General features: G+C 42.0%; 1 protein-coding gene across 2 annotated transcripts in view; it reads right to left on the bottom strand.

Moving 5' to 3' along the window:
* Positions 1–4,193: 4,193 nt before the first annotated feature.
* ssbp4 (single stranded DNA binding protein 4) overlaps positions 4,194–24,393 on the bottom strand; it is an 88,497-nt gene continuing 68,297 nt past the window's right edge. The window contains exons 6-17 of one of the 2 annotated variants that reach the window (XM_073476915.1): positions 16,012–16,095; positions 12,969–13,095; positions 12,751–12,818; positions 11,526–11,590; positions 10,553–10,598; positions 10,415–10,450; positions 10,221–10,275; positions 7,549–7,619; positions 7,148–7,226; positions 6,713–6,741; positions 6,310–6,411; positions 4,194–4,629 (exon numbers count right to left, since the gene is read on the bottom strand). In XM_073476915.1, the coding sequence (XP_073333016.1) occupies positions 4,600–4,629; positions 6,310–6,411; positions 6,713–6,741; positions 7,148–7,226; positions 7,549–7,619; positions 10,221–10,275; positions 10,415–10,450; positions 10,553–10,598; positions 11,526–11,590; positions 12,751–12,818; positions 12,969–13,095; positions 16,012–16,095 (792 nt within the window). In that variant the 3' untranslated portion in view covers positions 4,194–4,599. The remainder of the gene's footprint in view (positions 4,630–6,309; positions 6,412–6,712; positions 6,742–7,147; positions 7,227–7,548; positions 7,620–10,220; positions 10,276–10,414; positions 10,451–10,552; positions 10,599–11,525; positions 11,591–12,750; positions 12,819–12,968; positions 13,096–16,011; positions 16,096–24,393) is intronic. The other variant, XM_073476914.1, reaches the window with a different exon arrangement.

Genomic DNA, 24,393 nt, shown 5'->3' on the forward strand with positions numbered 1-24,393 from the left:
TATATTAACATAGCTAAGGATTCATTCATAATTCAGAAATAGTGCAAAAATACTATTTATGAAGTATATGTATATTTCTTAAGAAAATTAAAAGCACATATAATGGCATTATTGCCAATGATTCAGCTCCTGAGTGTGCAAAGCAGAGCACTGTAAGTCCCTGAAGATGCACTATGTAGTTTTGGGGGAGAAATTTGAATCAGAAGAAAAACTGATTGATTTTCATGCCTAAACAAACTAAATAAACAAACTCTTCCATTTTCATGACTGGATAAACTGAATAAACAAACAAAACTTAAAGGACAACATAATTTCATACTGTTGCTCTTTGTTTATATATGGCAGACCCTGCCACCTTTCAGCTGCAGAACAGCTTGTTTATTCAGTTATGAAAAAGATGAATATTTACGAGTTTATATCAGTACCTCATTAATATTGTAAATATTAAAATTCTGAGTTTGAGTTTCTGCTCTAAAACTACATAGTGCCCCATTAAGGAAATTGAAAGCACATATAAGTTGAACCATAGCCACAGAAGAGCATTCAATTTCCATTATCTCACAAAAATGGCATAATTGCCATTTAGCTCCTGAATGTACAAAGCAGAGCTATATAGTTAGTTTTACTGTCAGTCCTTAATTGTCTCTTGCTTATTTGGAGCTGTAATAAGCCACGTTCCGACTCAAAATTAGTAGCAGAGTCATGATGTGTGGATTTAACCCAAACCAAAACTGGTAGAAACCAGTTGCAGATAACCTAAATTAAAGATTAATAATTTATTTTTACAGGTGTATGTCCAGGTAAGGCCTGAAATCAGTGCGTATGATGGAACAGTTCAATCTTAAAGCAAATCCTTTCCACCGATTTAGGTGCAGGAAGTCCTCTTAAGTTAACCTTTATCCTTAATCAGTCTCTGCACAACACTGTGGCGATGAAGTCTCCGTATGTGAGGCTAGGATTGCCATTGCCAACCTGTCACCTTAAAGGTCCAGTGTGGAGGATTTAGGGGTGTTTATTGGCAGGAATTTAATATAATATTCAATTATGTTTTTATTAGTGCATAATCAGCTGACACTAAGAAGCGTTTTGTTTTTGTTACCTCAGGATGAGCCTGTTATATCTAATGAGGGAGCAGGTCCTCTTCCATGGAGTCAGCTATGTCGTACCTCCACGTTTTATAGTATCGGTATTCTGTTATTTAGGATGTGCAACCTCAACGCTAGATGGCAGTCAATCCTATACACTGTTCCTTTAAATAACATGCAGATATATAATTAAACAAATTATTGAAATGTACAAATGTTGAAGAGGATGCACCCACTGGAAATGTGTTGGTCAAATATTAACATCATTTACCAAAAAAAGGCTTTAGTTATGCTTTCCTACATTGTATATAACTAGTCTTTATGAAGTGGATACGATGGGGGTTGAAAGCTAAATGAGAGCTCAGAGGAAGAGATTCAAACAACCAGGAAAAATCAAATGACATTTATTATTGATGCATTGTTTCTTTTTTGATAAGCAAATTATCTGTTTTTCTTTCAGTCTAAAGAAACTTTACAATATAAAGAAACATACAAAGAACATCTTTATTACCTACACAAGACACCTAAGTCCCTAAGACAAGATTCTGAACTATCCTACCATGTAAATACAAAGCAAACCCAAGAGACAGACTGCTTCATATTGAATACTGCCGTGTCATTAGAAAGGACCATGAACGGTACAGGAAAATCATTCATATCCCCTTCCCTTGAATCCCCCACCCCTCCCCGACTCAACAGAACCACCCCACCCGACCAGCAAATCTTCCTAATGGTACAGTATTATACATCACAATAGAAGTACAGAGATGGCCAACGATCGATATACACAGAGGACTGAGAGAGGATCAGTGAGAGAGCTTCCATCTATACAACGCTATAACAGGAGCGGATAGCAAAGGACACAGTTACCTTTTGATCTATTCTTAATTTAAAATGAGGTTCTCATAAGTATTTTTCACCTTTTTAAAAGTTTTTTTTTTTAAATTGATAAAAATCCTTCATATTAAAAACTGCAATAAGATGTCACATGTTTTTTTTTGTGAGAAGATTCCCTTTGGAAAAAATATCCAAAATTATTATTCAAAGCCAATAGTCACATTTAACTGAAACAGAAGGAGACAAGGGCAGAGTGAGGACGCCACAGCTTGTTTTGCTTCTCTCTGTCCTGTCCTCTCTCTGTCCTATCCTCCCCACCATACAAATCTTTAGCATACAGTCTGCATTTATTCTGTCACTGTATTCTATACATTTTTATGGAAATTTAGCCACGTGAGCCAAATAGTCAGCGCATCCGTTCTCTATGAAAAACATGGACAGATTTATTTATAATTTACTTTCAGCTGTATTCATTGGTAGTGACTGACATATCAAAACATGTCAATGATATCAAAATGCATTATACAGTATTTACAAAAAAGGAAATTAAAGAGAAGGGAGGAGGGGGTGAGGGATGGGATTGGAGGAAAGAAGGGGTGTGTGTGTGTGGAGAGAGTGTTTCCCAGGCCACCGATAGCCAAATCCTGGAGACGTCCCCGCTGAACTCTGGGTGCTATCTGTTCACATTGATATCAGAAAATTGATAAGTATGTCACCATCACCCGTAGAGGCTACAGTGGTTGTTTAGTTATTGTTGGTTTGAACACAGCCATGACGCAAGTGCTGCAGCGTGATGCCACGAGAGATCATTTATCCCTTTGAAACAGTGACAGAGAGTTGATCAAGCCAAGAGAACATAACATACAGAAAGAAACAAATTAAATAGCGTGATATGTAACTATGCTTTTCTTTGTGTGCAGATTCTATGGGCTTTCTTTTTTTTCTCCTGTTGAACACATTTAAAATAAAAAACAATCTGCTGAAAACAACCACAAAAATGGAAATATATCCATTACGAAAGCATCCCATTATTCCTCTTCTTTCGACCGATGTGGCTGCAAGGTGCATCACTCTGCTCCCGTCGTCAGCCTCCCGATACTCTGAATCCATTATCCCGCACATATGGGACTCGCTGATCGATACGAGCTCCAAGGAGACAGTTATTAAGCCCGTTCTGTCTGGGTTAAGAAAGTGGATCGTACAGGATCTGTGAGTTCAACCCAAACTGGTAGCAGGCGTCACGAGTGGATCTGAGGTCCTGTAAATATCTCCCAGTCCAAAAGGAGACATCGGCGAGAGAGCAGAATGAATCCTGGGAGGAAAACAGTGCTGCCTGGAGTCCACAGTGAGGTTGAAATCAAGCAAAGTGATGATGAAGGGGAAGGAACCACGGTTTAGGATTCACAGACAAATAACAAATAATAAAAACAACCACAATACAAGCTAAATATGTTGTATTTACAGACAAAATCCATAGGCGAGATGCTCTCTCGCTCTGTCTGCTACCGAATGAGAACTGGCACCTGTCCCGACAATCATCTCAGGAGCCGTTCCCATGCAGTGAAACATATGAGAAGGGGTGCTTATTAAGACAAGATAGACAGACATACGATCATTCAGGTGCATCAGCAGACACTTTGTACCAGAAAACAGAAACTGTATGGATAGTTTTGGCCAAGATAAAAACACCTTGGCACAAACTACTTCAATGTGTGGAGACAGCCAATTATCCCAATCGCTCTTAGTTTGAAGGTTTATGCAAATGGTGCTACAAACATTTAGGTGGCAAAGACTCGAGCTACAAGTTTTAAAGGAGAGGTATGTGAAGTGACCGACTGTGACAAAAAAAAAAAAAAACAAGACATCAAATAACCTAAAAATCATGTAAACAGAAAATCATTGTGCATTTTTCAGAGTGTGTGCTTATTCCGTCATTGTTGATGCTGCTGCTGAGATAAAATGTGCCCTTTACAGGAAATCATAACTACATTAGTAGAATAATATCAATTATGAAAATTATAACAATAATATTACCATCAACAACAAAAAAAATACAAACATTTAATGAAAACCATTCTTGCCCTAAAATAACAATATCAGTTCATCTTTTTTTTTTCTTTTTTTCTTTTTTCTTTTATGATTCCCGCCAACACAGGAGCTTTTGAATGAGAGTTTTCGGCTCCTGTCAGTCAACAACTGCGTGCCCTCATACGTTATGATCAGCATGATATAATGGGGTGGTGGTAGATGCAGAGGGGCATCTTGATCAGGCTTGAATGCCAAACCACGAGGGCAGGTTTTTGGGTTTGGGAGAGACAGGCTTGGAGCAGTTTCGGGCTCTTTCTGTCCGAGGGCCCTGTGACGAGGCCCGGCAGGCGAGGAGAAGCGAAGAAGAGACCCCGTCCTGTTGCTTGGAGGCCTTTTCATGTTCTTACACCCATTTTACAGGCGTTGGGATGGGGGACCTTGAGGGGAGTCCTGCTTTCCAGGGGCATCCCCAGGGGCTGTGTGGCACAACACACCGTCCACAAGGAGGAGGAAGAGGAGGAGGAGGAAGGTAGGGGAGGGAGGAGGGTAATGCAAGACGCACCGGGGGTGTGGATGGGAGAGGGAGACCGGGATAAGGGGAGATGAAAAGGAAATAAAATAAAATAAAAGATAAAATAAAATAAAAAAATCACACACTCATCGTCATGTTGGGTGAATACTGTAAAGAGAGAAAAAAAGAGAGGGAGGGGAGAAAAGATAAGCCAAAACTATATTAAACTTCTCATACTACTCAGTACAAGATGAAAGCAATTCAACTAACTAAGCTAAATGCCATGTCCAGTACACTGGCCTGTTGCAGCACGTAACAATTAACCCTTTCTTATTGACTTTCTATGTCAGTAAACCAGCAGCAAGCAAAGCAGAGTCCAGCCCAAGGAGAAAATGTTAGGGAATTTCAGATCACAGTGAAGATACTGTAGTTGTCAATGTCTTCATGCATCAGAGAAAGCTTATTATGTGCGTCTTTTCCATGCTCGTGTTTGTGCATGCTGTGTTTTTGTGTGTATGTTGGGTAAAGCTGGGAAAACGGGGCACGATATAAAGGACTGATTATGATCACGATTTAGCCCTGAGGACAGGCTTCAGGGTCCGGGAGATTTCGTACTGAATGCCAAAGAGAGCGGGGGCCGCTTTCACGGACATATTTTGTATTGGTGTCTTAATTAGTGCCTGATGTTATTCTTAGATTTTGTCTGATGCAAGTTAGACAGTTTCACCAAAAGCTTAAAAAAAGTTAGCCACCCTACCCACGGGGCTGACCCTCAACTCCTCAGACTAATGTTTCCATGGTAACAATCAGTGACAGTTGATCACCGAATGACAAAAAAAGAAAGAAAATATGGCTCATAATTTGTTTTTACAGACCTCAGTAGACTAAAGCAGCGAGGACTTTGTCAGTTAGTTTTATTTGTCCAAGAAAACTATCCTGACCCTGACTTTTTACACATTAAAGTGTGTTCACAGGTCTTGGGGAGTACTACTGCGTATGTGAACAAAGTAGTATAAAGTGTTTTGTGGCTCCAGAGGATGCTGCATGTAATCTGATAAATTGCTTCTCGTGATGTCACTCACAGTCTAAGTTGCATTGTGTATGTAGGAGCCAGGTTTGGGCCTCATTTGTTTTGTTAACTTCCCATAATGAGTATTTTAGGAGTGCAATGCTAGACCAGTGGAAATTTGCATAACATGTTGCCTACATTACCCACAATGCAACTTAGCCACTGAGTGACATCACTGGAGGCAATTTATCAGATTACATGAAGCTTCCTCTGGAGCCACAGAGACTTTATAATACTTTTCCACATATGCAGCAGTACTCCTCAAGACCTGCAAACACAGTTTCATTTGTAAAAGTGGTGGAGTTTCCCTTTAACAGAACTACTGATTGAGCCCTGTCACATTAAGAAACCACAGCAGCTGAGCTCTTCCGCAGGTCTGCGCTATACTGACATTTATGCTGCTAAATGTGCTCTATGCTTATTTTTCTCTCGTCGTCCATGAATTTTTCCAGAAGGCAAACAGTTTCTGCTGGAGTGAACCGACAAGTGTTTTAGTTTGGTAAAAGGTCTTCATTTACATAGTATTCATGTTAAACTGGTCCCACCTGAGACAATCAAGAACTCAACAGCTTTGTGCTACAGACACATTTAGACATTCATCTTAAGTTTGATTGAAGTCATAGTTTGAGTCTATTCGTAAAAAATGGCCCTCTGTCACCAGGGATTTGAACAGAGTAAGCGATTTAACGTGTGATTCTTTTCACAGTTGAACAGGGTATTAAGTAGTCTTCTAGTTTGTTTTCCAGTTTAAGACGTATGTTTTCTCTTTTGGTACTCACACTTTCACTTTGGAATGGGTTTAAAAAGTTGCCTGCCATCTCGCCGTCGTCCCGCGGAGTGCCGGGAGGATTGTTCATGCCTGCCATGTTGTTGGGAGAATTCTACATCATAGACGAAAGAACGAGTAAGAATACGTTAGCTCTTACAGACAAGAGTTGCAACGGTATAAGAAAATATCACTGGTTCACAGTATTACACAAAATAAGAATTACTGATATTATTATTTTATGGAATGAAAACAGAAAAGCGGTTTTATTTTTGGTTGAACAGATGTTTTGGAAAAAAATCCCCCCAAATATAAACTCAAACACATGTACATGGTAAGATAATCGCCAACTTTCATATCGCTGCAACCCTATTACAGACAAACAAGTAGACAGATAAACAGACAGTCAGTCTTACCTTTGGCAACCCATCCATGTCACCAGAGCCTGTGATCAGAAATGGAAAAAAGAGAAATGTGAATCAAAGTGCTGTAACTGTTAACTGATCTTCAGCGTCCTGCTGCTAATTCAACATCAGCTCAGGATATCCAGTGCAAGTAGATCCAGCCTGCCCTCTCACACGTTAGTGGCCTGTAATTAAGCCATTTTGTTTCAGATACAGATGAGCACCAACTCTCTGGCTCCACTGATCACATCTCGCCCATCTACAGGATCAATTGGCCCGCTCGCTGCCCCACTAATCTGCTTTAGCTTTGTTCAATACCAGGAGGAGGGAGAACACTTCCTCTACGAGCCATGAGAGGGCAGAGTCTTACTTCTAAAGGCCTTTGTTCACAGAGAGTAACAGGTTTCACTGAGCTTATACCACTGCACACTGTCTTTGGCTACTCACCTAGTGATCCGTTCATATGATGCTGCTCCATAGCGCCCATTCCACCCATGGGCCCATCAGGACCTGGTCCCATTGGGAACTACAGAAAAACAGCAGTAACATGTATGAAGGTCATTTATCTTGCATGGTCGGGGTTGCAGAAGAAGGTTCATTCGCAAAAAGAGACATTTACGTTTTATTATTTCTGTCCACTCTGGGGAATATCAGTCACACTGGTGTTAGGTTGTTTTGACAAGATATCTCATTTAAATGTTTTATTGTGCACTCAAGAGAATATAAATCAAACTGCGTCTGGTTTATTCATCTTAGGCTGATGTTGATCTGTTCTTGCAAACACACTCTTCAATCTTGGGTGAAATGTAGAGACACTGAAGCTATTTGAACAAAATGACAGCACTCACATTAGGTCTATTTCCACCAGGGCCGATGGGGTTCATCATTGTGTAGATGTTTTCACTTGAGTTTGTTGAATCTGTGAATAAAGAGCAGAAGAACAAAATACTGTATCACACGTTGCACCCCCGAGACTCATAGAAATAGACACTTAAGATTGCAGATAAGTCTGAGCACTGGTATCTCTATCTGTCTTCACATGTAATATCCAATTGTTTAAAGAAAATGTCAAAAAATAAGGTGTATTTGGAGTAATGAATGGAGAATAATAAGTTAAGAAACTGTCTTTCACTGCATTTATTTCAGTTTAATTCAATTCAGCCTTTTGAAAAAAAAAAAAATTCAGCTCCAGCTCAGACATGTTCTTATTTCTGCTGGAAAGGACAAAGCCATGTTACTTATGTGACAGTACATCATGTCAGTGATTCTGTGTGTCAATCAATCTAAACACTGCTCTCTACAATGTGCAGTGAAAGAAACCCATTATTTCTTATTCCTACAATCAGGAGATTAGACAATGCTTTTATATGAACACCCTGGCAACTTAGCAACGACCAGCACACGCATGTATGTGTTGCTCCTTGTGTGTCTGTCGGTCTGTCTGTCTCCGAAAGATTAAGAAGGATGAGGTGACCTTGATCTGACATTGCAGGCAGAAAGTTGTGAGCGGGAAAATAAGAACAACAGACTGAAAGACAGGGATGGATACTGTGGTGAAATCCTGCCAGTTAGTCTCCCTGAATCTAGCTTGTGTTGTCGTGACTGTAGGAGGGGGGCAATGCCGAGTGGGAGGTGTGCATTGTTGTGGGAGGTTCGTGAGTGTGTGTGTGTGTGTGTGTGTGTGTGTGTGTGTGTGTGTGTGTGTGTGTGTGTGCACAGTCTTGGCGACTGCAGTGGAAATATGTTTTCCCTCCCAGTGTACGTGTGAGCAGGAGCGTTTTGTGCAAAAAGGTTGCCTCGGCAACATATCACAATAGAGGGTACGTATATAAATAATAAATGGTGGACACAAAAAGAAGCTCTCCACAGGCCAACAGAAACAGAACATCTACAGGATATCAGCCAACAGTGTTTTGTTCTCCGCTAATCCTCCACAGAGACGCAGGACTGACGGGTCAAAGCCGAGATGAATCAGTCATTTGATTGCAGACTGACACGCTTCTGCTTCCTTTTTATGCAACTGTCTCCACAATGACAAAACATGCAAACAAAAACTGGAGTATTTTCCAGAAAAGTGGGAAATGCTGACAACAAATGTGATACCTGAACACATTTTAACATATTATGCTATGGAAGCATATTGCTGCCATACCAGAAAAAGAAAAACAGATCAGTATCACAATATAACTTGAAAAGTTTCTTGTTATAACAAGATGTTTCTCACGCTGTTACATCATACAAACTTATCACCCCATGACTGAACTCATTATAACAATATACTCTTGATCTTTTTATAACGTGAAATGTTTCATGTTATAACGTGTTAACTTGTGTTGTTAGGACTCTGCACTGGCAACAGCCGTGGCCGGAGGCATTACGTTTTCACGAGGTCTGTCCCATACTTGTGAACGTGATATCTCAAGAATGCCTCGAGGGAATTTCTTCAAATTTGGTGGACATGTTCACTTGGACTCAAGGATGAGCTGACTAGATTTTGATGGTCAAAGGTCAGAGGTCAAGATCACTGTGACCTCACGGCGCCCGATTCTGGTGAACGCCATATTTATAAAAACGCATTGACCATAACTCAAGAATACATACGGTACTTTCACGAAGTTATGTAATTTGATATCCAAAAGGTCAAAGGTTAAATGCACTGTGACATCAATTTTTTAACGCCACAGGTCAGGAACAGTAACTTGACTGGTGCAGGCATACAACCGCGGGGCGTGAAAATGTTCACGTTATAATGTGATAATACAATGTCGGGATGTCTTGTTATAATGTTACACATTTCATGTTATATATGTTATAACAGAAAAAGTTTCTTGTTATAAAGTGATAATTTTGTATTCGTAATAACGTGGAAAAAATCTCTATTGGTACTCAGCAGAGCGCATACCTCTGCCAAGGCCCAACAGTCCCCTTGGGTACTCACTCATAGATACCAGTCACCTAAATATGCCTGATTTCTTCATCAAGATCCATGCATGATTTCCTGAAATTAACAAAAATGTTCATGTTTTTTCACCAGAAGTTAACGGGGTCTATTCTGGGCAGAGACTCATCCTCGTTCCAAGTTTTGTGGAAATCCGTTCAGTAGTTTTTGTGTAATTCTGCTGACAAACCAACCAATCAACAAAAACACAAACCAACAAACGGACATGGGTGCCAACATATCCTCCTTGGCCGAGGTAATAACGTGAAAACATAACTTTTCATGTTATAACATGATACTGATCCATTTTTCTTTTTCTGTTGTGGCAGCAATATGTTTCCATAAAATACCAACTCAGGCTCAGCGTAAGATTTTTTCCATTTTTCAGTGTTTTACACTTGTAAAACTCCTCCTAAAGGCTCAATTCCTAAAGTATTTAGAGTCCTATCACTGCCTGTCTCTCCCTAAGAGAGATGTGTATCAGACAGAGAACAGGTTTGATGTTCCTCACACAGAGCCCCATGTTCAGTGAACACTGGATAAAAGTAGAAATCAGAAGAGAAACTGAAGCGTGTAACTCACCTCCGGGGCTAGGCATGATGGGAGTTCCTGGTGGGCCGCCTCCCCCTGGAGGGCCCTGAGGGGTGAAGAAGCGAGAGAGAGAAAGAGAAAGGGGTGCTGAGTGCATCTAGATGGCAGCGTGCCTGTTAGATATCACTGCATGACAGGTAATTTATGGCCCGTGGTCGAACACGAGTCCATGACGGGACACTTACCACATAGTTGCCTGGAGATGAAGATGAATATGCTATCTGTGGAGGGAATAGACCCGAGGTGAGACAAAACATGAGACACAGTTACTGTAAACACGCTCAGTCATGTAGGAGATAAAGATGTGAGAGAACGTGACTCACTGAGTTGGTGTTGGGGTTCGGCCATGGACCTCTTCCACCAGGACCCCTGGAGGAGCAAACAGAGGGAAAGATTAAGACATTTAATAGAACAGAGCTTCACAGGAGGTGCTTGTCACATGTGATGGTTTCTAAACAAGTGCATAAATATTATATTATAAATAATATTATATTGTTTTGTCATGGATGAGACGGTGTGATACAGTCAACTTGGCTTACTGAAGGAAATCAGTTGGTGACAATGAACTTCTTTTATCTGTTATCATGATCATATTTATTCATCTTTATACTTATCTCTAGGTAAGATAAGATCTAGATCTGAGGACAAATAGTTTAAAAGGGGTAAACTAACATTTCCTTTCTTAATTTGAGGTTTTTGAATGAAGCTTCAAATTCCTATTGTCAGATTTCATGACGTCATTACCCTAAAAAATATCCTCGAACAAAATCCTCAATTTGAAAAGAGTGATTCATCGGATTAAATTAGGCGGCAAGCAAATTCAGATCTTTTTTTTTGTAATGACTCAAGTAATTGACTGTAATAGTGTTGGCGCCAAAAATAGAGAGATGTAATTTATGGTGCTGTTATTAGATTGCTGCCAGACTGCCCCATTAAAGGTGAGCAATTCTGGAGAAAGATAGTTGAATGTCGGGTCTCTCATCCCTGGTCGACAAATACGGACGCCTTGGATTGGTGGCTCAATCAGAGCCAGGGGCGTTATTTGGCGACCAGGGAATGAGACTCAACAATAAAAACAATCTTTCACCAGAATTACTGAATAGAAACGCAAAATCACTTTGCGAATATTGATTTAGAATGCTAATGTCGACGTTATGAAGGGATTTGGTACAGCCCTACCATGTTTACTGTCCCCACATCTGAGCAAATGACTTGATGAGAAAACGGCTCGCATAACTGCTTACGGTAATAACAACAAAAATCCACAAACAAACTTCTTTTTTTCAGTCTACTTACATGTTCATGCCCGGCATCCCCGGCCCCATTGAGTTTGGAGGAGGCCTCATCCCGCCGCCGTAGTTCTGCACAAAGACAGGAAGCACACAGTCAGCATGCCGTCTCACACCTGCTCTGTCTAAAGGTTTGAATCTTAATGAAGGTCAGCGACCATCATGTCTCCCCCTAACTAGTGTTTAATTATGTGATGTATGAGCGGTGTGTGAAAGTGGACAGCTGTGTGCGAGTGTGTTTGTGTACGTCTCCGTGTATGTATCTCTATGTGTCCACGCTCCCCCTCTGCGTGTTTGCATGTATGTTTTCATGGCTGCCCAGCAGGCGGGTTTGGCTGGAGCTACATGTGTGTACTTGTGTATGGATGTGTGTATGTGTGTGTGTGTGTGAGAATGAGACAGATATAAAGAGAGAGAGACTATGGGGGCAGGCCAGAGAGCAGCTCCACTCAGAGGAAGAGTTTTGTTCAGCAGACGATTACACTTGTCGAGCAGATGCCACACCAGCTGCTGGTACGCTCACTGCCAAAGTCACCGAGCCAGGGTGGCACAGAGAGGGGCCGAGGGGCACAGGGAGAGTGTGTGTGTGCGTGTGTGTCTTTGTGTGAGGTGATGTTGGAGCGGGACGTGGTTGGGTGCAGAATGAAGCAGCTGTCTGGTAATGGTAATTCAAAAGGACACTGTTGTTTAAGCATCTTATGTATTACACTGAGTCACATCCACAAAAATTAAAGTGATAAAAGGAGACCAACAGCGCCAGATTTGGCAACATTTTTGGTCATAATGTGTCGGTGGCAGCCGGAGTACTCCGCCTCTGTTTGTCTCCCTAGGTGGGAGTCTGCGAGTAGGACTCAACATGTAAAACTGGCGTTGGCAGCGGGTGAGCTTTGGTCAGAGCCAAGCTAATCATCAGAGCACTTGTGACATTTAAAGGCAAAGTTATGAGGCTGGCAGAACTAAAAATGTCCCTTCAGCAGAGAAAAAAAGATTATCTGCACACTGTTTATACGCTGCTGTTTTGACATTATGGCTGGTTTTATGGCAGCTCTTAATGAAGGGCAACCAAACGTTGGGTTTCATAAACCGACAGTCCAAGCACCAAATCTGTCTGTGTGGCAGCTGCAGAGTGGGAGTGCAGTGGGCTGGTGGTGCTGAAGGATGCCATCCACTGTCATGACTTCATCAACACAGTCATTTGTGCTTCTTAATTCTGTATGAGTAATAAAACCCACCTGTGGGCCCATGCCTCCCATGCCTCGAGGGGGATTCATTCTCATCGGACCTCCCATGTTTGGATGTCCTGTGGTGAAACACAGAGAGCGAGGCTTGTGAGAATAGCACCACTGTTTAGATCAATAACAATCGCATAAATGAGGAGAAAACGTTCTCATTCAGAAGCCAATATGAGATTACTTCCATTCTGAAATAACGCCACATGTTTCGTCAATACCTTGAGGTCTGGTGGGGTCCAGGCTGTTTGGCAAGAGAGGCTGTGACCCGGGGATGCTCCCAGGAGGCTGATTTGGCATACGGAGGGCGGGCCTTGGGCCACCTGGGTACCGCGGAGACATGAATGGCTGCAGGAAGGACATGAGAAGGACAATGAGCACTTTATTTCAGGATGAGCAAAACACTCTAGGCATTAAAATATCAAAAAGTAAAGCTCTTGACCTTGTTTTATCAACACTCTTATGCACAAGAAATTGCTCAGTGCCAAAATGCACTTTACATTTCATCTAGCACCAAATTCATTTAGACAAAATCAATGCATTAATAACATAAAAAGTGGTGGTAGGATTTTCTCTAAAGACGCTGATTATTACACGTTTAACATGCTGCATTTGCTGATCTCAAGTGAAAAAATTAATCAATTTGGCCCAGCTTAAGTTACGTTGACAGAATTAAGTGAAGGTTTGCAAAATGAAAGAAGCAGAAGTGATTAAACAGATTTCTAAGGACATGAGTAGAGATGAAATGATATAAAACAAAACACAAACCACCACTGTGTACATGTTTCAGCATGTGAAAGAATGGGAGCTGGCACTAAAGCTCGCACTAAAACTTAGAAACTATAACAGGTGCACTGTAGCGGCAAAGATTCAAAAAAATACAAAACTCCGGCACGAAACATCGACAAAAAAACAACTGCAGTTCATGTCTAAGTGTGCCATTGTTCTTATCAGCTGAATGTCAGATCCAACTTCAATTTAAATCTTAATTACCACACATCCATCAATCTTGCTCCACTGTTTGTTTGGCGTTTTAAAACCTTTAAATATTGTTTTATTTTTTTGTGAATGTTGTCTTTTTACATCTTTTTTACTTACTTCTACTTTCATCTACTATTATTGTTATTGCTACTGTGGAATCACCTGCCTGAGGACCTACGGTTGGCTACATTAGTATCTTCTTTTAAATCACTTTTAAGAAAAAACCTTCTTATAAATGCAGTGTTTACATTTTTAGATTTATTTTTTTCCTTTTCTGAAGTACACTGCAGTTTATTCTTGACGTTGCACTGAACATTTTAATATATCCATTTTTTTTTTTTTACATCTAATCCTTGGTGTTTTTATGGCTTCAATCAGAAACTGTTATAAGTTGTATTTCTCTTTTACACCTTGTGCTGGCCTGTTTATTCGTACATTACTGTGTATTTTATTGTTGTGTTTTTGTATTTGTTGTAAACAGGCTTGGGGAGTAACAGAGTTCATGTAATAGAATGACAAAATCAGGATACAAAACAAGGTAACTGTATTCTGGTGAAGTAACAGAAAAAAAGATGTAATTAGATTACAGATACATTAAGAGGATTACTAACAGGATTCAGAAAAGATTAAATAAAAGTCATCTTATTGATGTTTGTTTTCTTTCTTGCATATGTTTGGTATTAAGGTAATCCAAAAGCAACAGAAAGCAAATAAGTAACATTACTTTATTATTGTGATTGTGACATTGGATTACGTTACTAACTACATTTTTTAAACAGGTAATAAGTAACTGTATCGGAATACACAATAGGTAAGTAACCCTCCCAACCCTGGCCGTAAAGCCCTGGTTTTGATAAATGTTATAGAAATAAATCATCAATATTATTATTACAATCAACAAACGTCAAAGGCAGAAATGTTTCCACATAAAACATGTTAATTGCAAGGTTAGCCTGAGTGAATAACACTTGCAGGCAGTGAAACAGGGCACAAAAGGCTTGTAAACCTGACCCTCTGTCTCCAAACTGCCCAGCCGTCAGCAGGGGGAGCTATTGTGTTGAAGAATAATGTGCTGTAGTAGTTTTGTTACATTCACCAAAAAGGAGGGGCCTGCCTGTCATTAAGTTTTGGAAAGTAAGACCTCAGGTGGTAAAATCCATTAGGATAAAGGTAAAGGACGACAGATAAGAGAGAGGAGGAAACATGCAGGACAGAAAGCTGGAACATTGTGGGAGAAAGAGGAGCTGGAGCAGAAAAGAACGGGAACATGACACAGTCGGACGGGAGGATGAAGTCGAACAAGGAGGAGGAAGTGTTCTACATCTGAATGTTTGTCTGTTTTTGTGGAGCCGGACATTTTCTCAACGTGTCCGTATCACCAGATACAAAACCTGGATAGTGTGATTCATGGCAGGAAGTGAAGACGCCATCCATTCCACCCCAGATGTTTCAGCAGAGAGGGGACAAGACACTGGCTGGCCGGGACACACATACAGAGCCAGCGCAAAGCTAGTGAATAATGTAAAGCACCCCTAGACAGATGGTTTTCAGAATTACCTATGAGAGCACGCTGCTGCAACTACAAATACACACAACCAGAGAGCCATATTTCAGCGCGAGACGATGAGAATTAATTTTAAACCCAATCCAACTATTTTAGTATCAAGGGGAAACATGCTGATCTGCATGCAGATCGGGTAAGAGCTGTGTGTTCTGGTCACGGAGTATGAACAGCTGAATAATGTTCATATCATTGTTTTCATACAGAGATAAGCACAGACAACACAAATACAACAGGAGACTGGCTTTCAATGGTAATTATGTACTGTATGTTTTGTGTGTCGGCGTGTGTGTGTGTGCATTTGGGGCAAATGGAGGACGAGTTATATAATCCCAGTTAGCCCTTGAGGAAAAGACAGACTTACTACTAAAACTCCTTCCCTTTCCTATCTCGCTCCTCTCCTTTCCTCTCCTCTCCTCCTTTGACCATGTTGTGGTGGGTTTGTGCACGAAGAGCTGCACAGTGTCAGGCTCTGCTGCAATATTAATGGTCTATTGATGGACTATGGGATAGTGAGTGCTGGGCTGAGGGAGAGAGAAGGCCCTCCAGATGCACCTCTGCTCCTTACAGCTGGGCCAACACAGCTAAATTATTCATCCAACCCACCATCGTGGATGCGGCCTGTCCTGTCCGTTAGAACAACAACGGACCTGTGTGCTGTTTATGTACTATTGTGAGTGAGTGAGTGAGTGAGTGAGCGAGCGTAAACATTTCCATCTTACCTGCCCGTGAGGTCCCATCATGGGATTACTGGGGTTGTGTGGGGGAGGCTGCGTGTGAGGGGAAGGCTGAGATCCTGGAGGACCCTGGTGAAGAAAATTCAAAACCGTGTCAATAGAGTGCTACAACAATGCATTTGGAGATATTCAAATATTATGTTCAACAACCTTGCATGAGAACCCTTTTCAGAGCGAGCACTGGGGTTCAGGACAAGGTGATCTCACTTTCATGTAGTTGTACTTGAGCATGCAGATTAATTTTTTTCAAATCTAGGTTTTGTTTGCCCGGATACAAAAGATATCTGTCCAGAGATTTTTTGCTTTCAATACAAGGGAAGTTAATGAAATTCCACAGCATTAATATATATATATATAAAAAAGTTCAATAGCAGTTTTCCTCCACAGAAATGGTTGCCCTGACACCAGTTTTCATAACTTCTGTAAAGAGTAGTACAAGAGGTAGAGGTATGAATGAAATGTCCACTTCTGCTGATTATGAAAAGAAAAAGTCTGAAAAATGTCAATAATAATGATCTCATTCTCACAGTGTTGTAAAAAGTACCCAAAAGTCATTCCTGAGTAACAGTAAATATATCTAGTTAAAATATCACTTCACTGGTAAAAGTAATTCAAAGTAATTTTCTGCCAACAAACACACTAAAATATCTTCATTACACTTAGGTGCAAGTAAAAGTAAATTATTCATATATTTACATGTATGTATACTGTATACTCTGGGTCTACTGATCGTCCACCTGGCTGATTATTTAATCCGATATTCAGCATTTTTCCTGTTATCGGAATCAGTGATCTTTTTATCAGATTGCGGATAAAATAAATTAATTTAAAAATGCTCTACTTAGGCAATCTGCAAAGTAACTGGGAACTCAAGTTGTCAAATAAATGTAGTGAGCAAAAAGGACAATATTTCCTGAATAACCGAGTAAAGTACCTCAAACTTGCGCTTGAGTAAATGTTCTTGAATGTAGTTACATTACACCAGCTTGTGTTTTAAACATTTTAAACCTGCATTTGGAAATGTGTCTGACATTATTACTGAATCGAACGACTCTATGTAAGCTGAAGTGGTTGCGATCATTGTTGAAATGGCTGATGATAGCACCACCAATCCCACTGTGAATCAACAAGTGCAGTTTTGCCACTTTTAGCTCAGTGTTTTGGCTTCTTGGTCTGTGCAGTTGAAGTCCGATGGTGTTGCTCATGCCACACATATAAAACCATGAAACCACTACAGACACTTGAACTCAGACAAAATAGTTATAGTATGATAACTGGCCAGCATGACACACGAGCAGACAAAATAAAAGAATGACTGCTAAGAGACACACGGGAAGAGATGCTAACACTGCTCTGTGTCAGCTAAGTGTGTCAGGAGGTTAATGTTAGCTAACATGTTGCCCATACAAACCAGATAAGCTGATACACAATAGCAAAACCAGTATCCAAGATTACTTAGTGCAGCTTTAATTGCCATTACAATCAGAGAGTAATTGCAGCGTGTCCGATTAAAGTATATACAATTACAGCACAACTATCACGTCTTTTCTACCACATCAACAGGAAATGCATGAAACAAGATTTGTCACTGACATTTGCAGAGGGCCACATTGATTTTCACGTACAGGAATTGTTAATTGCCAGGATGAGGTCAGATCAATTCACGAGGTGGACTTTAATCAACGTTCACTTACAATCATGTTGTTTTGCCAAAGGATAATTCTGGATATTTTCAAATATTTTCTAAATGCGGGCCATGATGAAGCCTGATCTAGTTTTACAGAGGTGCTGCTGTCCCATATCCAGTCGAAGGCGGAAGCAAGTCTAATTTTGGAGCTCACTTTCACTCTCCAGGCAAGTGCCAAATATTTGAACCTAATCAGACATCGTTACGCCACAATATGAAAAAATGAGTCCCAGGTTGAAAATAACTGAAATTAAACTTAATATTCTGTCTCTTAAATCCACTCTGGTTGGATGACTCAGTCACTGGTATGTGAACTGCAGTTTCAGTTTGCATTTTGAGAGTGAATCTACCATTTCCTCGAGTTAATCTCTCAGAGCACACGCTGCGTTAAGTACATTAAAGTGAATACAGTGCGAACTTCGGACTTGTTGCCTCTTCCTACAGTAACCTCATCTGACTCCAGCAGCAGCCACTCCTGCAGAGAACTGTTACCACCTGAACATCAATACAGAGAAAGAGGACCACCCACTGCCTGACCAGGCTTATCTACTGCAGTCTGCCAGAGCCTCCGTCAAGCACTCTGCTATCAGGTAACATTACAGGTGTGTGTGCGCGCGTGTGTGTGTGTGTGTGTGAGCTGAGCAACTGAGTGGTGATGAGTGTGAATATGAGGTCTCCCTCTTTTTAACAGGTACGTGTGTGCATGTACAGTAGGTGTATTGAAGGGGGCTGCAGAGGGGGTGGGGGTGGGGGGGCGGTGTTACTTCAACAGGTGTGTATCTGACATCGCAGTGAAAAGATGAGGGATTAGGGGATTACCCATGTGCAATATAACCTGAGACACACACACACGAACACACACGAATGCTCCGACAGGCATGTTTACATAATTTTACGTCCACATTATCATGCATGTACACACACTCAGGTTAGAATTGTTCCTTTATTGATTTAACGTCTGTTTTTTTAATATGTGCTCTAAAAATAAATAATCTTAATTAATTCTGGGATTATTTCCAGAGCAACAATTTACTTTCCAAATCATTCAGATTGCTCATTTGTGTCACAAACAGTCAAAACCCACAGGTATTAAAGGTGCAGTATGTAAGAATTGGCCACCTGTTAGGTGGCAGCATATCAACGGAGTAACTGCTAACTGTAGCTGCTATTAGGTAGTAAGCTCAGTTAGCAGCTAGTGTTCTGAACTGGGAGCTTGAAGCACTGGGTGCATGTTGGTGTTGTTTACGTCGCTACTACATTAGCTTTGGGCCACCAGGAGGTGGTTTTCAGGCACAGGATGGAACATAACATCAACACTGTTATTAATTCATATTATGTTGAAAATTACAGTGATATAAAGCTAGAAAAAAAGGGAAAAAAGTCACTGGAACTGGCAAATTTCTTATATTCTGGGTTAATAAATTACTTAAAGCCAGTACCTGCACAATCTCTATGTGACTACATCATCTTTAAAGGTGCAAAATGTAAGAATTGGCCACCTGTCGAATTCATACAAAAAAAACCAAAACGGGGTAGTGAGTGTAGCTGCTGTTAGCGTGTTAGCTCAGTTAGCCGTGCATCTATTGGTGGGAGCTCGGAGCACCAGGGGAGTGGTGGTGTTTACACTTCTAGCACAGGAGCTTTGGCCTGGGACGGGCCAGGGCTAGTTGGTTAGCATGCTAACTTCAGTAGATATCTCTGCAACACAATACATCGACTAGACGCTTCAAACTGTAATGTCTTCACATTCTGTACCTACTTTTTGTTATTTTTGAGCATTTCAACTGAAATTTCTTAGAAATTGCACCTTTAAAATTGACTGAAGTTTTGTTTGGAGAAAAATGAGACAATCCTGTTGACAACTGCTGCATTCATCACATTTATCTGTGTGGCAACAGCGTCTTTTTTGATATTACTACTCGTGTGCCAAAGTCATGAATTTTAAAATTCTACTCGTAGTGGCTTGAATAAATTTTCACATTTGGTGTCATTAAATTATTGTAATTTTCTATTGACCAATTTCAATTGATTAACTCATTCCTTCTGCACCGACGCACACAGCTAGTCTCTCTTTTTTAGCCTCACACAAGCTCACACACTCCCTTTAAATCTCTCCTTCCCTCTCCCTCTCTCCCTCCCCACCCCCGTCTGTCTCTGCCTCACTTTCCCACACTGCCCACTGCGTCGCCCTCCCAGTGTGAGTGCTCTGCTGGCATGGCTGGGATGGTGGAGTGCCGACAGAGCTGAGCACCAGGAACCTGTGGGCGCTGCCACACTGGGAAAATAAACATGCCTGACTGACAGCTTGAAACAAGTGCGCTCCCACAGGCACAGATACAGTGCCGCTGCGCTGCCAGGTACAGCGTATAAGAGCTCACATTTTGGCAGGAAGAGATGAGCTTGTGCATACACGTGAAAACAATACCGCTCGTGAGCAGAAGCACTTATTCATGGACTCACAACCCTTTTCTAAAAAGGCAAAAGAGTGGCGCGCAGCAGTAGCAGCAGCAGCAGCAGCAGCAGCAGGGATCTCAATACAGGTGCTTCCGATCCTTTTGAGATCTGGCAGTTGACTTCTCTCGCTGCATTGATTCTTTTCATCTCATTATCGTGACACCGGCTCATCTGAGCAGCAGTCACATCTTCAATAAAGCCACTTATTAACCAGCTACACAACCTGCACGGTCAGTAATCTATTCCAGCGATCTGTAAATGTGTATTCAGTTGTACGTACAGTGTGCTCTGGATTTGTTGGCACAGTTGTGACGTTTGTACCGGTGCCACTGTGGCTGTTCAGCCGCTCCGTGTGTGTATGTTTTGGGTGGTTAACACCAGCTGTACTGGCTCGCTCTGTCTCTCAGCAGGTTCACACTGGGGCTAATGCAACGCTAGCTCTGTCTGACCTCAGAGGTTATTGTTGTTGACGTGCCAGTGTGTGTGTGTGTGAATGTGTGTGTATGTCTAACAAGACACCCCTGCGGGGCCTGGCTGCACTGATCCAGCTGCAGTAGTCTGCTTCTCCTCTACACACACACACAGGCTAGTTTTAGTCACTTAGGAGGACATTGCTTTGAGTTACATTAATTTCCAGCCATAATCTACCTTTAACCAAAAACCTCAGTCTTAACTCGAAAATTTAACAGTTCATTTTGTGGGGACCAGCTTTTGCTCCCAAATGAGAGTTAGTCCCTGTAATGTGGCTGTGTGAACACATTTTTGTCCCTGCAGTGTACGTTATACACAATCTCTCTCTCTCTCTCTCTCTCTCACACACACACACACACACACACACACTGCTCCTCTCTTGTTCCTCTATAATGTGCCATAATGGAGCAGAGCTCCTCTGGCTGGGCCTCTCCGGGCCTTCCTGCTATTACATCTGAATGGGCCAGCATATGGCCTTTATGGCCGCACTGTTCTCTCTACAGGTCCCTGCAGAGAGAGGCAGAGAGAGAGAACATTTCAACTGTCACAGAGGTGTACGCGGGGCGAGTTTTGAAAAAGTAGCTCGGCTGGAGAGTGTGTGTGTGCGAGTGTGTTTGCGTTGCGTTGTTTGTGCATATGTGGAGGAGAGAGAGGGGGAGAAGGCGGGGGGCACGGGGAGCGTTAAATGAAGCAATTAATAAAATCATTTTCTACCCGGCTAAGGAGATAACAGCTTGGCACAGTACCACAAACCCATCAACACAACCCCCTCGCCTCCCCACCACTCATTTCAGCTTAAGGAAGACCCACACCGCTGCCCCTGATGGACCACTAACAGAGAGAGAGAGAGGGGAGAGAGAAGAGATGGAAGAGTACCAGTGAGAAGAGTTTTCTTTCTCTTCTTTACGGCTGCTAACACTAGAGGGCAGTGTGTAACTGCCGTAAACTACTGGACACACACACACATACACACACACACACACACACACATACACACACACACAAACAGAGAGCGAGAACACAAAGCAGCCTGCATCACTGAACACAACAAACAAAGCCAGGAGGAACAGCACCACACACACACACACACACACGCACGCACACACGCACACATGCACGCACACACACACGCGCGCACACAAACACACACACACACACACACACTGAGTACACACTCATTGTCATTCCTTGCTAACATTCCAGAGAGAGCAGCAGTGGCAGCAGTGGGTCTCCTGCTAGCTCATGGTATAGAGCATGGCAACACGTCAGCTCCGAGATGGGAGCACGCTATCTGGGGTGTTTTCTCCCCGGAGGACGGCCGCGAAAACGCTGACAGCCGTTTAAACATGTTAGGATGGCAGCAAATGATTTATATATATCTGTGATCCCTCTCTTTAGCTGACAGGAGCGTTCAGAGCTCACGGCTGAAGTTTCAGTGTTTGTGTGCGTGTTTAGAGGGAGTTCTCAGGCATGTCTCTAAACAGATAAAACAGACCGTATCGGAAACGTGCCGCTGATAGGGATGGATAAGAGACAAAGGCTGCGTAGAAATAACTGTAATGACTGTTATCAACACAAGTCGAACAGTAGCTACACGCAGACAATGGATGGAGGAAACCTTTGCTGAGGACTGGCCTCTCATCTCCAAGTGTCTGTCTATCATTCAACGAGAATTGTTCAGGTATCATTTTTGTCGCTCTCCTCTCAAGGATAAGCCGCGACGATAAGAGTCAAAGACAGTTCCTCCGCTCAATGGGTTTCAGTACAGGCAGGAGTGAAAAGTTTTACCTGCACACTCTCACCTGGGTCCTTTAGCATCAGTCTTTTTGAGTCTTCTATTCACGCTGCTATTTCAGATACGGTTAAAAAAAAAAAGATTAAAATGTTTAACCAAGCTTTTCATACACAATCAGTTGCCGAAGTCTGTTTGATTCACGCAGGTTGGGTGACATGTCCACCAAAAGCCAGTGAACAACCTTGAGACTATCTTTCTGTCCCTCAGGATCTAAACCAACAGCCTACATCCTCTGACCCCGACCAAACACTGAGATTTGACATCTGACCCTCGCAGATAACAATCACCGAGCCTCCATTCTTCAATAGTCTCTGCCGGATTTTCCGTCTCCCATTCACGTTTTAAAGCACTTCACCTTATTTATCTGCATCTCTGTAGTGCCACTGACCAGAATGAACCCTGCGATCAGTCCTACCTTTGATAAATAAATGACTGAGCGCAGATGTCTCCCTAATTCACCATGTGCCTGCCATGTGTCAGCTTTGAACAGGTTCTTAAAATTTGTCTTTGATACCTGTGTTGCTTGTTCTCAAATGTGTAATCAAACCTAATCCTCTTGTTGTGCTTTTTCGCTGTTTGTCCCTGAAGAGTCGCAATTACCTGCAGTAAAACACACTGCCCTTGACTTCGGATCCCCCCTTTTTTTTGGCAAGAGGAGCCATTCCAGTTTGGTAGAAAGAGGCTGCCCCACCCCAACTGGTTTACAGACTTAATGGAGCACATTAAGTTTTCGAGTACCTGACGTACCACGTGTAGATCAGAGAATAAGGTCAACAAAGAGGGATTTCTAGGGCATTATTTGACAGATGGACCATATAAATCTCCAAAGAGCGCATTTTATCTAATTTGCTGTTCCCTGGATGGAAGCCCGATGCTCTTATTTGTGCTGTTTTCTTCCAGATTTTGTCTCTTTTTCTCATTATTCAGTCCAGTTGTCTATACATCTGTGCATTGTAAAAAGTGTGCGGTGAATCTTAACACTTTCCTGAATTATTTCATTTCTATCTATGGAGCAGCAGATGGGAGGCAAATCCATCAACTGTCCACTATTGTCGTCAGCTGTCATTTTTGTGAGCACAAATCTCTGAAGTCCAATAAAAAAATTTTTTAAAAAAAAAATCTTTTTGAAAGACTTTCCCGACGTCTCCATGTCCTCTCCACTCCGCCACTCTCTGCTGCTTTCTTTTCCTCCTCCTCCCTGTCATTAACTCCGTCTCTCCTCCTCTCTTCCTCCTCCCCCTTCATCTCCCCCTTTGCCTGTCCTCCCCAGAGGGCTGTGATGCAGCAGTGATGGACTTTCACAGAGAGGAGAGGAGAATTATAGTATAGTATATGTGTGTAGAGAGAGAGAGAGAGAGAAAGATCCCAACAGCAACTCTCTGTTATTTTTGCCACTTTTTCCTTCCATGTCTCTCATGCCCAGCTCGTCCTCCAGCTACAGATTAGGGGAGCAAGGGAGCGCACACCCTCCTCCCCCATCCTCCTCCCTCCACCTCCATTTTCCTCCACTGTCCCTCCTTTGCCCCTCATCCCTCTCTCCCAGGACCACAGCCAATAACAGTGTTGGGGTCACCTATGTTAATTACCCTGCTAGTGCAACTGGGAAAAATTTCTGCAGCGCACACACACACACACACACACACACACCCAGCGCACGTGAACAGTTCACACACAACAGAGTCGGTGAGTAAGCATGTGTCACTGAAGCAGTGTGTGTGAGAGCGAGAAAATAATAGTTTCAAAGACAAGGGAAATGGAGAGAGTGAGGAAATGTCAGGGAGAAGGATGCCGGGCGTGCGAAGGAGAGAGGAGAGGGAGAAGGTGGCGGGAGGAAGTTGAGACCCGGAGCAGAGACGAGGACCGACTACAGCTCGGAGAAAAATTCTGTTTTAGTCGACAGAATCCATTCACAAATCCTCATCTCGAACATAATGAGCATGTTTGAGTCTGATGCACTCAA

The sequence above is a fragment of the Pagrus major genome, chromosome 11 (genome assembly GCF_040436345.1).
Source record: "Pagrus major chromosome 11, Pma_NU_1.0".
NCBI classification, from domain to species: domain Eukaryota; kingdom Metazoa; phylum Chordata; class Actinopteri; order Spariformes; family Sparidae; genus Pagrus; species Pagrus major.